The sequence below is a fragment of the Orycteropus afer genome, unplaced genomic scaffold, assembly GCF_000298275.1.
Source record: "Orycteropus afer afer isolate SDZICR_OR568_19922 unplaced genomic scaffold, OryAfe1.0 scaffold00062, whole genome shotgun sequence".
NCBI lineage: Eukaryota > Metazoa > Chordata > Mammalia > Tubulidentata > Orycteropodidae > Orycteropus > Orycteropus afer.
This window is the reverse complement of record NW_006921649.1, coordinates 12,343,060-12,359,654: the sequence shown is the minus strand read 5'-3', so window position 1 is coordinate 12,359,654 and position 16,595 is coordinate 12,343,060. Positions and strand designations below refer to the sequence as shown.

Here is a 16,595-nt window from a genome sequence, read left to right as displayed (position 1 = left end):
ACAGTTGAGTAACACTGCCCTAAAGGAAACTGATGTGCTGGTGTATCAGAGTAAGTGGAGTGGATGCCAAACACAGCACTCACCACCCTGGGGCATTGGGGAGCTGGAGTGACAGCCTACTGGAGTTGGACTTGGAGGTGCCCCCTGCCAGGGCGCTTGGTGGAGAGGGCAGGGGGGCAGGTACCCAGAAAGCTGAGCCTCATCCCCCATCTCCTTGGCTCAGTTCTGGAGTTGAAGACTTACTTTGTAGAAAGGGTGAGGAGTCCTGACCTAGACGCCGTCACTGAATCTCTGCTGTCTCCGATGCAGGTGAAGACCGAGGTGGAGAAGCTCCCCCGGCAGCAGCGGAAGGAGAGCATGAAGCAGAAGATGGAGGAGCACTCACAGAAAAAGCAGCTTCTTGTGAGTGCACAGCCTTAGCCCTCAGTTGGGGAGTAGAGGAGCTGGGGGGCGCGGCGCATTTAAGATCCTGAATGGTGGCCAGGCCCCAACAGCTCCTCATTCCCCCTCTCTATTTTTGTCCATGTCCAACTCTCAAATGCCCATCTCTTGTTCTGCACACCTAATACCTGCCCATCTTTCATGCCCCTGCCTCACTCATCACCTCCCCCATGCTGCCTTCCCTGATTGCCCTAACTCCAACTGGAAATGAGCTCTCCCTTCTCTGGACATTCCAGCCTTTTATATCACCCCCATCCTTATGCCCTGAGGACCTCCTGCCTTGTTATAGGGTCATCTGTTTGTACATCTCATCTCCTTGATCAACCCAGTATGTCCATCTGCACATCTGATATCTTTTGGAGTCTCAAAGACATAAAACCTGAGATCTCTCAGGCCTGGTCTTATTCTCTTTTTCTCCATCCTGTGTCAGGCCAGAAACCTTGTCATTCCTGACACCTACCCTCGACCCCCGGAAGGAAGATGGGGCAATCTACTTCCGTAGTGATACTGCCTCGGAAACCCAAGGAGGGGTCGCTATGAGTCGGGTCCGACTCGATGGCACCAAACAACAACAAACAACAACAACCCTCGACCCCATGCTCCACTCTGGTCCTTTATCACCTGAAACCTCACGATTTTTTTTTTAATCTCCTTACTACTCCTGATCCATAACTTGTCAACACCTCTGAGACTCCTGGCCACCATCATCTTTGTCTGAATGGCTACAGTAGCCTCCCAAATAGTCTCCCTGCTTCCTCTCTTGCTCCCCTGAGGGTCTTTCTCAGTCTTATACCAACAGTTTTGATCAGTACAAATTCCAAAACTGGTCCATCACTCCTTCCCTGACAGCTTTGTACCTTAACACTGCAGTTCCAAAACCAAACCTGTTGCTCTTGAGTGGATTTTGACTTATGTCAACCCCAGGTGACTCACCTTTGTCCCTAAAATAAGATAAGCCCCCTCACTATGCTTTTAAGGCCCTGCAGCCTGGCCTCTGGCTGCTTCAGACTCATTTGTGTCTGCTGCCCCAGCCTCACAACCTTCTTTTTGTCCTTGTCTGGCATGTATTTTTGCCCACCACAGGGCTTTTGCATATTCTATATCCTCTGCCCCAAAATGAAGAGATTATTGGAGACTATAGGACCAGCTAAGGAGTACTGGTGGTGTAGGGGGTAAGACATTTGGCTGCTTAACCAGAAGGTCAGCAGTTCAAACCCACTAGCTGCTCTGCAGAAGGAAGATGAGGCAATCTACTTCTGTAAATATTTACAGCCTTAGAAACCCAATGGGGGCCACTGTGAGTCAGAATCACCTCAATGGCAGTGGGTAGGACCAACTAGTCCACATTTACAATATTTCTTTGTATGTCATCTGACTTAGCATTCATGGCTTAACAAGGTAGGGGGTTGTTGGTTTTTGCCTTTGCAGAGGAGGAAACTAAGGCTCAGGGTGTAATACTATAGAGTTAACTGTGGTGGGCCAAGGCCTCATACTCGCTTTGACTCCAGGCCTCAGTTCTCTCCAATACACCATCATACTTTCCTACAACCTGGCCCTTGATGCTGGGATTAGAAAAACAATGCAGGTGGTGAGAGTGAAGACACAGGCTGGTACCCCCACAGAGGAAGAACAGATGGTATGGCCCTTTGGGAGGGTAATCAGTTGTGTCCAAAGCCCTAAAAGTGTACAGTGCACATCCTTGGGTGTCTCTGTTTCTAGAGACTAATGATGAGGGAGTTGTCAGAGCAGTTCTCAAACATTTGTTGTTGTTAAGTGCCGTTGAGTCATTTCCAACTCATGGCGACCACTGCAGCTGACTCCTCACTCTGTCCCAGTCCCCTTGAGCCTTTGTCCTTTCCCCGCTTTCCCACCTTGCCGCTTTGGGGCATGGCCTGGGTTCCCTCTCCTCACCTGGATCCCTGCAGCTTACTCCTCCTCTCAAACATTTAGCCATGTAAGATAGAGAAAAACCAAAAACAGCCAATTATTGATTGGATAACTACATTCGGGTATCTCCATACCATGAAATATCTGCAGCCATTAAAGTTTATATGATAGAAGGCTATGTTTAACACAACAAGGTCTTTTTAATAATGTTCATGACACAACAATAATAAATAGACACAGATATACTTAGATACATACACCATAAACACTTGCTAGCCTTAGGTGGTAGGATTAGTGGAGGTTTTTAGTTTCTTCTTTTTGTGAATTTATTTCATTTTTATGAAATAACATTAATTTCACATAGACCAATTGAACAATCTGCATGTACGATTCAGTGGCAGTGATTATGTTTTTCAGGTTGTGCAACCATTCTGCCCTCCTTTTCTGAATTGTCCTGCCCCATTAACGTACATTAACGTATGCTTACCACCCCCTAAGGTTCCTGTCTGATGTTTTTGAGTTGCTGTTGTCAGTTGATCCCATCTCGATAAGTTCTTAAAAAGAGCACAGTGTTCGAGGCAGACATTCTTTACTAGCTAAGCTAAAGTAGCTTTTGGCTTAAAGAAGGCTTCTAGTGACTTTTCTTCTGTAATAAGAGTAAGAGCTGAGACACCAAAGCCAACACTGGGTAAAGATCTGTCCTCCGCCCCTCCCCAACAGGACCGGGACTTTCTAGCCAAACAGAAGGAGGACCTGGAGCTGGCGATGAAGAGGATCACCTCAGAGAACAGGCGGGAGATCTGTGACAAGGAGCGCGAGTGCCTCAGTAAGAAGCAGGAGCTCCTTCGAGGTGAGCAGCCTGAGTGGGGGGCTCCCTCTTGACCCAGAGTCTCCATGAATGGCCATCCCAGCCTTTGGAAATAGGATGGGCAAGAAAGAACTGCTATATCCCCTCAATCCTAAAAGCTCAATATCCTTAATGGTGCCATGTTAGGAAAAAAACTACCAAGGTCAAGAATGAGGCGAGGATACCAGTTATCACTGACACTTGTTGTTAGCTGCTGTCCAGTCAGCTGCTGAGTCATGGCCGCCCCAGGCACAACGGAACCAAAGGCTGCCCAGTCCTGCCCCATCCCCACAATCAGGTGCAAATCAGGTCTTTATGATCTGTAGACTTTTCATTTGCTGATTTTTAGCAGTAGATCTCCAGGCCTTTCTTCCTAGTCTGTCTTAGTCTGAAAGCTCTGCTGGAACCTGTTCAGCATCACAGCAATACCCATACTGCCACTGACAGATGAGTGGTGGCTGCATATGAGGTACATTGGCCAGGACCAGAAGCCGAGTCTCCCTCACGGAAGGTGAGAATTCTGCTGCTGAACTACCAGTGCCCTCCCCCCACCATCACCAACACTATTTAACATTATTCCCGAGGTCTTAGTCAATGTAGTGAGACAGGGAAGACAGAAAAAAAAAAAAGAAGTAGAATGAGTGGGAATGGTAAATAAGTGAGCTGGGTAAATAAGATGGTGGGGAGGGGGTATGAATAGCTCCATCTTAACAGCTAGCACAATTGGACAGCAACTCTGCCAGGCTGTGTGCTAGCCGATTTCCATACTTTGGTCTCATGAATCCTCACCTTAACCCTGTGAGGCGAGTCCTGTTATTATCCCCATTTTACAGATGAGGAAACTGAGGCTTGGAGAGTTCGTATTCTTTGGCCAAGGTTACACAGTTAATGAAGGTGGAGTGGAGCCTTGAACACAGATCTCATGTTGAAGCCACTCAGCTCCAGTGTCTCATCCAGTGTTTTGGTGGTTGGTGGGGTTAAACAGCGTAAAATCTTATTTGGTGTGTTCACATATCCTGGGCAGAGCACAGATGTTTTCAGGAAAGCCTTCATTTCCATTTTTCTGTCCCACAGCATTCATGAGAACCACCCTACTTATTGGACTAGGGTTCTGATTGGGGTTTGGAAGACAAAATCTTGTTCTGATGCACCATGGATACTGGCTTTCACAGCACAGGAATAAACTGAAGTACCCTGAACATCTGTAGTAAGCCAAGCAGGACTTACTGTCTTGCAGGGCATGGCATTCTCAGTCTGACACCAGCTCCCCTGCCCTGTTTTATGCTCATGGGTCAGTTAACAGGGACTTCCTATGATAAAACACCCAGATCTCATTGTCTCCATAACATGTGTATGGGACACATAGTGAACAAAGATGGTCTCATCCATTTTTCAGAGGAGGGAGGAAATAGTGACAAGAGGCCATCCTGTCTTCTTTACAAGGTCTCTTCTTCAGCCATTCCTACTTGCCCCACGAAAAAGTAGAGGTGCAGTATAGATTGTACTTAAAAATGTCACTCAAGGGCATCCCTTCCTCTGTGGTATGGTTGTGCCCATTTGGCAGAATTGGAAGCTGAGGCCTGGAGAGGTTACTTAGCCATCCTACAGCACAGCAGTGGAACTGGGTTCCAGCCTCAGTTTCAGGTTTCTCTGGCTTCTGACTGGACACTGTCTGCTATCCCATATTGTTAGGAGCTGTCATAGGTTTGAAGGACATTTCTAGGAATTGTCCCAGTCAGATCAGTAAGCATAGTATGATGCAATAGCATGTGTGTCGCGATTGCTCTGAGCTCAGCAGGTTACCAGCTGCAGAGTGGGGAGGTTTGGTGGAGGAGAGGGCCCTTCTGGGTTCTGGCTCATTAGCACCTCACCGGATGGTGTGTCCCCCACAGACCGGGAGGCGGCCCTCTGGGAGATGGAGGAGCACCACCTGCAGGAGAGGCACCAGCTGGTGAAGCAGCAGCTCAAAGACCAGTACTTCCTGCAGCGGCACGAGTTGCTGCGCAAACATGAGAAGGTGAGGCTCCCGGAGCAGGCTGGTGGGGTCAGCCTCCAGGAAGACCTGGGTGAGCCATGAGGCTTCAGAGTGATGAGGAGTTTTGTGTACTGTCTGTGCCCCCAAGAAGGGCCGTTGTGGCTATGATTCTCCCACAGATGTTCTACTTGTGAGCTTCCAGGTATCAAGATGATCGATTAGGACGAGCCAAACAAAGTTACAAGCTTTTATTCACTTCTGCCGCAGAGCAAGCAAGAGGCAAAAAGGGAGCTACTGATCCCCCAGTGTCCCCATTTTCTGCACCACAGAAAAGGGGAAATCATCCCACTGCCAAGCAGCACTGAACAAAAGGGTCCTGCGTTTATATGGACCTGGGAGCCAGGGAAAGAGCTCTTGTGGCACAATGGTTAAAGCATTGGGCTGCTAACTAAAAGGTCAGTGGTTCAAACCCACCAGCCACTCCTTAGGAGAAAGATGAGGCAGTCTGCTTCTGTAGAGATTTATACCCTTGGAAACCCCGTGGGGCAGTTTTACTCTGTCCTGTAGGGTTGCTGTGAGTCAGAATCAACTCGATAGCTTTGGGTTTGGATTGGCGAGCCAGGGTAAGGGAGCAAGGGAAGGGTTAGGAGTGGGAAAGTACTGCGTCAGAGTGGAAAAAAGTACCTCAGCTGAAGTTAGTGATAAGAAGTCTCAGCAGAGGTGCCTCCTGGGAAGTGCCTCACCCAACCTCCCACCTCCATGAGGAGGCCTGTGACTAGAGGTGCCAGGGCTAGGCATGCAGATGTGTGTATGAGCATGGCAGCCCTGTTGGGGGCCTGCATCCTTGACTAAAACTCCCTCTGGAAAACCTTGCACCAAGTCTGGTTCAGGAGAGCAGCTTCCTCTCCTACTTCCCAGTGCCAGGCAAAGCCTTGTAATTTCTATCGTTGGGTTTGAAAGGTCACACATGGGATTTGGCCTACAGCTCGACTCCTCAGCTTTTCGGGGGCGGGGCTGGGAGTGGGGAACCATTGCAGAAGTCAGCCAGCCTAGCAGCTCCCTTAGCCAAATCTGACACAGGATGGGTGTCTCTTTCTTTCTTTCTTTTTTAATCTCTTTCCCTCTGAACTTTTTTGTCCTTCCTTTCTTTCCATTTTCTCTTTCTTTCTTTCTTTCCCATGCATTCTCTTGGAATACTTTTAAGTCTCAACTTAAACACCACCACGTCTGCCAGGAAGCCTTCCCTAACTCCCCAGACCAAGTGAAGGCCCTGCTCTGTGTAGCCAGGGGACCTTGTACTTCTGGGACAACTGTCTGTCTTGGTTCAGTCCCTATAGTGGGGCCAGAGATAAACAAACCAAAGTCTGGACATATAGCAGGTGAGAGTAATTATAACTCCTAAGATAAGTAATTATATCTTATAAGCTAAGGAGCTCTGGTGGCGTAGTGGGTAAGGCATTTGGCTGCTAACCGGGGGTTCAAACACACCAGCTGCTCTGTGGGAGGAAGATGAAGTAATCCATAAAGATTTGCAGCCTTGGAAACCCAGTGAGTCAGAATCAACTCAGTGGCAGAGTTTTTTTTTTAAAAAAAAAAAAAAAAAAAGCTGTGTGCTAAGGGGCTCTAGTGCTGCAGTGGTTAAGATATCAGGGTGCTAGCCAGAAGGGAGCTCTGGTAGCATAGTGGCTAAGACACTTGCCTGCTAACCAGACGGCTGGCGGTTCAAACCCACCAGCCACTCCTCGGAAGGAAGGTTGGGCAATCCTACTTCCGTAGTGATAACTGCCTCGGAAACCCAAGGAGGGGTCGCTATGAGTCGGGGCCGACTCGACGGCACATAACAACAACAACAACAACAGCCAGAAGGTCAGCAGTTTAAACCCACCAGCTACTCCATAGAAGGATGAGGCAGTCTGCTTCCATAAGATTTATAGCCATGACCCTATGGGGTGATTTTGCTCTCTCCTATAGGGTCACTTTGAGTCAGAATCAACTCGGTGGCAGTGGATTAGATTGGATTTGGTAAGCTAAGTGCTTTGGTGGAAGTCAGCAGAGGGCTGTGGGGACTCAGAGCAAGGATGTCCAACCCAGCTAGGAAGTCAGAGAAGGCTTCTTAGAGGAGGTTATTCTGGTAGTCGTGAGTTTTGAAATACAAATAAGTGTTAGGTGAAGGAAGAAATTCAAATGTATCAAGACTTCTCATGATACAAATTTACATCCTCCATCAATAATAATGAACCATCCCTTAATGTACATTTTTGCTTTGAGATATTAGCTAATGATGACATGTCACCATCGTGGTTAACAAGGCATTTAGAAGGTAAGCATCCAAAACATCATTAATAATAGTTGTTAAAGGGTGAACAGAAAATGTTCATTTAATGTTGTTAGGTGCCATCAAGTCGGCTCTGACTCATAGTGACCCTGTGTACAATGGAATGAAACACTGCCCAGTCCTTCTCCATCCTCATAATCCTTGCTATGTTCGAGCCCATCATTGCAGCCACTGTGTCAATCCGTCTCACTGAGGGTCTTCCACTTTTTCTTTGATCCTCCACTTTTTTTGGTTCATTTAATAGTAAACCAAAAACCAAACCCAACCAGTTGGCACTGAGTCAGCTCTAACTATGGCAGTCCTATATGTGCAGAGGAAAACTGTACATAGAGCTTTCAATGGCTGTGACCTTTCAGAAGACCACCAGGCCTTTCTTCTGAGGTGCCTCTGGGGAGGTTCAAACCTCTGACCTTTTAGTTAGCAGGGACTCTTATTCAACAGTAGAACAGCAAAATAATAATAATACGGGCCTTACTTGACTGAGCATGTTGGGCCACAGGGCCCTGGGCTCCAGAGTTGAGTGTGGCCTTCGGCCTCTGACCACATTCAAGTGCAGCTGGTCTCAGCCCCTGTGTGGTGCTCCCCCTCAGGAGCGGGAGCAGATGCAGCGCTACAACCAGCGCATGATGGAGCAGCTGAAGGTACGGCAGCAGCAGGAGAAGGCACGGCTGCCCAAGATTCAGAGGAGCGAAGGCAAGACGCGCATGGCCATGTATAAGAAGAGCCTCCACATCAACGGTGGGGGCAGTGCTGCGGAGCAGCGTGAGAAGATCAAGCAGGTGAGGGGCCGATGGGGTGGATCTATAGGAGTGTTGGGCTGGGGTTATCTCAGTAGATCCAGCCTTGGTGTGGTCTGAACCTTATAAACGTGGGGGGATATAAAATATACGTACAGCACACATAAAAGGACAAATATCGTATCATCCTGCTTACATGAAATATCCAGATGTACAGAGACTAAAATTTATTAATGGTTACGAGAGGCAGGTGTGGGGAGGAGAACCAAAAAACCAACCTCACTGCCGTCGAATCAAATCCAACTTGTAATGACCCCTCCTTGGGTTTCCAAGGCAGTATCTCTACAGAAGTAGATTGCCCAGTCTTCCTTCCAAGGAGTGGCTGGTACCCACCGGCTTTCTGATTAGCCGTCAAATGCCTTAGGCACTATGCTACCAGACCTCCTAGGAGGAGGAGAGGAGAAGTCATTACTTAGGGGACACTGAGCTCCTATTAAGGAGCTTTGGTGACATAGTGCCTAAGGCATTTGACTGCTAACCAGAAGGTGGGTGGTTCAAACCCACCAGCCGCTCCATGGAAGGAAGATTGAGCAATCTATTTCCATAGAGATTTACTGCCTTGGAAACCCAAAGGGGGTCACTCAATGAACTCAATGGCAGTGAGTTTAGTTTGGTGGGGTTTTTTGTTTTGTTTTGTTTTTTTTGAGCTCCTATTAATAGTGATGAAAAAAAAATTTAGTATCAGATAGTGGTTAATGGTTGCACAATATGGTGAATGTAATTAATGTCACTGAATTATGGATGCAAAAATGGTTGAAGTTGTGTTACATGTATTTCACCACTATACAAATTTTTTTAAAAAGCAGCAAAGGGCGTTGGAAGGGGCATGAAGTCATGGCTGGAAGCCTCATTAGCCTCGTGGTGAATCCACTGTATGAAGAAGGGAGCTTGGAGGAAGCTCAGCCTTGTGGCTCTGGACTTAATTGCTTTCTTATGCAACACTTCCTTCCACACTCATGCTTTTTTATGCATGCAGTTTCCTGTGCTGACAAACCCCTTCCTCTCACCCACCGACACCTCACTTATGGGTGACCCATGTGGGTCCAGATACATGGAGTCAGTGGTTCCCATGATCCTCATAGTACACATGTTCCAGCATATTTCACATCACTGTGTCCTGTCTGTGCTTGTGGCTCCTTGAGGGCAGGGGCTGGTCCTAGCTCAGGATGAGGACTAAATATTGGAGGCACAGCCTAAGGTAGTCTGGACCCTGGGTTTTACCCAAACCGCCCCTCTAATGAGGGCTACCTCGGGTAGGGCCAGGAAGCACCCTCCCTGCCCCCAGCCAGACCCCTGGCCTCCTAAGACATCCACCCTCTCTCTGTTGCAGTTCTCCCAGCAGGAGGAGAAGAGGCAAAAGTCGGAACGGCTGCAGCAGCAGCAAAAACACGAGAACCAGATGCGGGACATGGTGGCCCAGTGTGAGAGCAACACAAATGAGCTGCAGCAGTTGCAGGTACTGCCCTACCACCCTCGCCTTGCAGGGCCAAAATCTTCTTCACTTCCCCAAGGCATCTAGCTCCCAGGGGCCCAAAGACTCCACACGGGGAAGCCTCCTGTTCAGACCAGGCCAGGGCAGGTTGCTTCCAGTCCTGGTGTGCTGCCCTTGGGCTGCGTAACCTTGGGCAAGTGACTCCATCCTTCCAACCCATAGTTCCCACATCCACAAAATGGCCACAGGGTGAGTTGATAATTCTTTATTTTGTAGGATTAGGGTGAGGATTTCTAAATGAGATAATGGAGCTGCAAATGCCTTGTGTGGGCCTGACAGTGAGCATGCAGCTGAATTGCTCAAGTCATTCATTGTATCTTGGGAAGAGGGGTCCCAGGTATTACTGAGCCTCTTGATGGCTGCTTTCCCTGTAGAAATCCCTGGCTTTCAAGTTCCCTGGCTCCTGGGTTTGAGCCATGCCCTTGGGTCCTGGCCCCAGGAGCAGGTACTTGGAGCCCCCTTGTGGTAGATTGAGGTATTGTCAAGTCTGAAGGATGGGGATGGATGAAACCACTGTGGACAGTAGGAAACTGCCCAGGCTGTTGGACCCATCTGGCCCATCCTGGAAAGGCAGAGGGCTGTGGAGGACACGTTATAGGCATTGAAGTCTACCAGGCAGGGGTTCTTCTGTTTGCCATAATATAATTTTTTTAGCCCAGTCAGTCACCTTCTGTATCAGGCTTCCCATCCCTGCCTCCTAGGGTCACTGTGAGGATTATTTGAGGGAATCCATAGAGGTGGCATAGTGCCTAAGACACTTGACTGCTAAACAGAAGGCTGGAGGTTCAAACCCACCAGCCACTCCTTGGAAGGAAGGTTGGGCAATCTACTTCCATAGAGGTACTGCCTCGGAAACCCAAGGAGGGGTCTCTTTGAGTTGGGTCCGACTCCACGGCACATAACAACAACAACATAAAAGGTGCCAAGCACAGCTTCTGGCATGTCCGAGGCACTCAGTGCCACTGTGAATATTATTCCTAACTAAACCACTCGTCTGTCAGTTTGTTGTTCTGTGGCGGCTTGCGTGCTGCTATGATGTTGGAAGCTATGCCACCAGTATTTCAGATGCCAGTGGTGAGTCATCCATTGGGGACAGGTTTCAGTCGCACTTCCAAACTAAGACAAGACTAGGGAGAAGTTTGGGATATCCATTTCTGAAAAAATTGGCCACTGAAAACCTTATGAATAGTGGTGAAACATTGTCTGATATACTGCTGAAAAGGAGCAGGCAATATTTTGTTCTGTGGTACATAGGGTTGCTATGAACTGGAGCCAACTCGACGGCACCTAAAGACAACAATAAACCAATGTGGCTGGAAACCCAAAATAAAAGTCCACCATGGGGGAGGAGGTCTTCTTTTCCAACCCAGTTAAGGTTGTGGTGTCTGGATAAAGACACCTTTCCCCCTATTTCTCCTTACAAACAACAAGATTTGTTTTCTGTGAGGAATTGTTACTTCTCTCTGTGAGAGAAATGCCAGGTAAATTTTATGAGGCAGGTAACTTACTTAACCTTAGAGAGAGAATGGTGAGGTTGGGAGAGCCTCAGCTGTGCCCATGGCCCTTGTGAGAAATCTCTCCTGAGGAAATAATATGCAGTGAGGCAAGTACAAGCATTTATACACAGAGATCGTTTACAGTGTTATTTATAATAGTGAAAGTTAGAAGCAACTGAAGTAGCTAGAAATAGGGAAATATTTAAATAAATTTGATAAATCCATACCATGGGATAGTCTCTAGGCATTGAAAATGATGAGTATGAAGGATGTTAATTTTTTGGAGAAGTGTTTGTATTATAATGTTAAGTGGAGAGGAGATGGTTTCAGAATTGTATGTACAGAATAAGCTAAATGGTATACCTGTTATACCATTTATCAGAAAAGGGATAAACTTAAAAGGAAATAAACCTAAATATTCATAGTGCCTGCCTCTGTGTGTTGGGATTAAGTCACATGTAATTGTATTTTATCATTAATAGTTTTACTGTTTTGCTAAAATGATACATGTTTATTTTTAAAAATTCAAACTATGCAAAAAGCATAAAATAGAAAGCAAAAATTACTGCAAATCCCACTGCAAGGTTAATAAGTGCTATTAACATCAATATTCTGCAATATTTCCCAGGCACCTTGCAGTGCATGTGTAGTTATATGTATATACATGGGGTTTGTAATTAAGAGGATGAAAGAATAACTGATCTGTACTGGTGCCTTCATGGCTACACTATGAGGCATGTCTCAGTCCTCAGTTTTCTCATCTGTTCTGCCTGGAATTTGTTCCAGAATGAAAAGTGTCACCTCCTGGTAGAGCACGAAACCCAGAAGCTGAAGGCCCTGGATGAGAGCCATAACCAGACCCTGAAGGAATGGCGAGATAAGCTCCGGCCACGCAAAAAGGTAGCCACGTGTGGGCTGGTGGGCCCTACCCCATGCCTTGCCACAGGTTGGCCTGGGACATCTTCGGTGTCCTTCTTTTGCTAGACTCCTGCCCTGTGGTAGCCATAAGATGAGTCTCATCTTCCCCCACAACCCCATGCCTTCATGAATGACACCTCCATTTACCTGAGTGCCAAGCAACCACCTGAGTAACAAACATCCTCAACTCCCTTCTCACTTTCCCCTTCCTCCTGCCACCTTGTGTTAGTCATTTAGCTCTTATCTCTTTACCCTTCTCAGTGTTGCCCCCTTCTGCCTGATGGCGCCTCATTGCTTCTCACCTGCGTCACCTGAACCGCCTTCTACCTGGCCTCCTTACACCTGCTCTTAGCCTTCACCCACCCACCGTCCTTCCCTGTGGCCCTCTGACACCCAACCATGCGAACACTCCAACCCAATGATTCTCAATCATTTTGGCTTCAGGACCTGGTTATACTTTAACAGTTTTTCAGAACCCCAAAGAGCTTTTTATTTATGTGGCTCATAGGTATGGATATTTATCATATTAGAAGTTTAAACTGAGAAAATCATCTACCCATCACATGTTTAGATAAATAACACATCTTCATGAAAAATGACTAAGTTTTCCAAAACAAATTAGAAGGGTGACACTGCTTTACATTTAGCAAATCTTTTCCATCTCTGGCTTAAAAGAAGACAGCTGGGTTGTCATATCTTTTTCAGCATTTAATCTGTTACATTATGTTATTTTAGCTGAAGTTTATGAGGAAAGTCAGGGCTCGCTGAGACATGTATTCAGAAAAGGGAGGAGTAGTTTTGTAGTCTTTTTTAGATGATTATGGATATTTTTCTGTATACTACACCAAAACTCAGTAAGTGATCGTTTCTCAAAGATTAGTTGTAGCATGGAACCCAAAACCGTATCAGTGAACTAATCACAGTAGCCTCCCAGGCCATACTAAACTCCCTGGTTAAGAGCAAATGGTTAAGTAAATTTGTATGCAAAGCACAATTTTTAAAAAAGAGGAAATTGTTGACCTTGGCTACTAACTTCTTCCCAAGGCACCTCAGAAGAAAGCCTGGTGACCGTCTTCCAAAAAATTACAGCCTTTTTTTTTTTAAATCCACTGGTCAGTCTTGCATTTTGAATAGAATGTTGGTCATTTGGAAAATACAGGTTCACAGCGTTGTGCAGATCTTCCAACTGCTGGCACCTGTCATTATACAATATAAAACATAGCACATGCATGGGTATCACCACCAATCTCATCTGAAAAATCTTATATAGAGAAGCAGTTAAGCTCATGAGGTGGACACGGTCTTCTAAACTTGCAGTTTTGGCTTGAAAGCTCTCATTTTGTTATTGGCAATGAATACTGTTAGTTCTTTTCCTGAAGTGAGAGGCTGTGTTTATTTTCAAGAAAATGTCTGCCAAGTACTCAGTTTGTCTGTCAGTCATTCTTATAAGTAAACATGATGTTCTGTGAAAAATGAGGCTTGGTTGGTGCACAGCTCAAACAGTCGCCCAGGCCCTTTCCTCTGGACAACGGTCATACTGAGACACACAGCACATATTCCATGTAGCATTCACCATGTACTCTTCACATTGTCTGCCATTCATTCACTCAGGCAACAGATGGTTTTGGAGTGCATGCTCTTTGCACTGCCCATTTTTTTTTTCATCACACAGAATATCAAAAAGACACATTTTCAAAGGTCAAATTTTAATAAAATTTACCATTTGCTCTGTTTCATCAAAGATATTCTGAGGTGAAACTGGCTTGTTTTTTTTTCCCCCTAATAAATGCATGGTGGTAAAAAATACTCATACATTTTGGTGTCATTGTCTTAATTGAGTTAATTAATTAATGGAATTAAATTAGTTGATTATGCTTACTGATTATATGTATTAATTAAGTTTATTAAGTAAATTAATAAAACTGCAGAAGTTTTACCCACCATTGCTTTTGTACCATTAGTACAAATGTCAAAAAAGTGAAAAGGTCAAATAACATGTTAATATTATTATGAAAATAGTTCTGACCTTGTCAGCTCCCTTTTCTGCACCAACAGAATCTCAGGGGGCCGTCAGAGGTCCATAGACCACATTTTGAGAATCACTCTTCTTTTTTTCTCTCTCTTTTTAATTTTTTTAAATTGTGCTTTGAGTACAAATTTACAAAGCAGATTTGTTTTACATTCAACAGTTCGTCCACATTTGGTTTCATGGCCCGATTATAACCCCCAACCATAAAAAACTCTCCTCCCTGTGACTACCCCCTCCGTGTGCCCTTCTTATCCATGCATTCCTGTCTGTCCAGCTTTCCCCCTGTGTGAATGCTGCCCCTCTGATGGCTCATGCCTGACTGATCTTAGAGGTGCATCTCCCTGGGGTAGGTGTTCTGCATGCAGGTCTTTCTACTGTTGGGCTGAGAGCCAATCCACAGAAGGGAGTCCATTTGAGAACCACTCTTTGAACCACTCCCCACTCATGCTCAAAACAGATTTTAGTGCTCAAATAGTTCTCCATTCTTAGTGTTTCCTTTGTTTCCCACTGAGCCTTTGCCCAGGCTGCTCCCTTTATTAGGAATTCTGTGCCCACCAGCCTTTGCTTCTCCAAGTCTCTTTATCTTCAGTACTCAGGCCAGTCACCACCCCTGAAGAAAGCCTCTGTTCTTAGGTGGTGGGGTTGCCTCCTCTAGGTTCTGACCCTGTCCTGACCTCTGTCATGATATTTATCACATAGTATTAACCATTGTCTGCCATTCATTCATTCATTCATGCAACAGATTTTTTTTTTTTTTTTTTTTTTGAGCACATACTAAATGCCCCACAATTGTTTAGGCACTGGAGATACTACAGTGAACAAAGCACACAAGTCCTTGCCCTCAGGGAGCAGACATTCTAGTGAAGGGAGGTTGACAGTGAACAAACAAGTATCTGTCAGGTAGTGCCAAGTGCTAAAACAAAAAAAAAGAAGAAGAACCCAAACTCACTGCTGTTGAGTCAGTTCGACTCATAGTGACCTCCTTGGGTTTCCGAGGCAGTTATCACTATGGAAGTAGATTGCCCAGCTTTCCTTCCAAGGAGTGGCTGGTGAGTTTGAACTGCCAACCTTCTGGTTAGCACTTAAATGCCTTAGACACTACACCACCAGAACTCCTATGCCAAGTGCTGGGAAGAAAAAAGGATCAGGAAAGAGAGAGAATGACTTGGAGTTATTCAACGTTTCATTCCTCTCATCCACCAAGACCTGGTCACCCAGATGGCTCCTGATCCATGGAGTCATTGGCTCCCATGATCCCTGCATGGTACACATAGCTGTCTTATTAGCACCATGTCACACCACAGTGGCCTGTCTGTGCTTTTGCCATGGTATGGCAGAAGATACAAGGAGAGGACAACATCTGAGCAAAGACTTGCAGGACCTAAGGGAGGGAGCCATGAGGATACCCAGGGGAAGTATTCCCAGCAAAGGGAAGAGCATCTGTCACATTCGGGGCACAACAGGGTAGAGTGGTGATAGGGAATGGGTTGGGAGAATAATAGGACATGAAGTCAGTGAAGTAGCAGAGACCTGTGTAAAGTTTGACTGTTTCTCTCCATGAGATGGGAGCCATTGGAAGGTTTTAAGTAGAAAGGGACATGATCTAACTTATATTTTAAAAAGAATCTCTGGTACACCAGCGTTCATTGCAGCACTATTCACAATAGCTAAAAGGTGAAATAAAATAGCCCAAGTGTCCATCAGCATTTGAATGGATAAACAGAATGTAATCAATACACATAATGGAATGTTATTTAGCCGTAAAGAGAAATGAAGTTCTGATACATGATATATCATGGACAAACCTTGAAAACATTTTGCTGAGTGAAACAAACCAGACACAAAAGGGCAAATATTGTATGACCCTGTTTATATAAAATAATTAGAATAGACAAATGTACAGAGACAGAAAACAGATTAGAGGTTACCAGGGGCTGGAGGGAGGGGATAAGGGGGTTATTACTTCAAGGGTACTGAGTTTCTGTTTAGGGTGATGTTTTAGAGACAAATAGTGGTGATGGTTGTTCAACATTGTAGATATTAATTGATGCCACTGAATTGTATATTTTTAAGTGGTTAAAATGGCAGATTTTACATTGTATCTATTTTACCACAACATCTAAAAAAAAGAGAGAGAGAGAGATCACCCTGGCTGTTGGGTAGAAAATGGCCTGTAGGGGAACAAGGGTGGTAGGAGAGAGACCAGTAAGGAAACAATTGCAATGATCGTTATGAGAAGTGATGACGGCTTGGACTAGGATGGGATCATGGAGGTGGGAGAACTCATACACCTCTCTGGATGGTTTTCTCTAGAAGTTCTTGCTGATCTCCAGCTTTGCAACCTTGGGCAAAGCTGTTAGACGGCTCTGTGCTTCATC

At 45.8% G+C, this 16,595-nt stretch overlaps 1 protein-coding gene across 1 annotated transcript in view; it reads left to right on the top strand.

Moving 5' to 3' along the window:
• The window catches only part of STK10 (serine/threonine kinase 10), a 230,286-nt gene that overhangs the window by 206,710 nt on the left and 6,981 nt on the right, over positions 1 to 16,595 (top strand). Inside the window, exons 13-18 of the mRNA XM_007939772.2 lie at positions 310 to 402; positions 3,049 to 3,178; positions 5,068 to 5,192; positions 8,076 to 8,264; positions 9,613 to 9,738; positions 12,057 to 12,170. Of these exons, the coding sequence (XP_007937963.1) occupies positions 310 to 402; positions 3,049 to 3,178; positions 5,068 to 5,192; positions 8,076 to 8,264; positions 9,613 to 9,738; positions 12,057 to 12,170 (777 nt within the window). The remainder of the gene's footprint in view (positions 1 to 309; positions 403 to 3,048; positions 3,179 to 5,067; positions 5,193 to 8,075; positions 8,265 to 9,612; positions 9,739 to 12,056; positions 12,171 to 16,595) is intronic.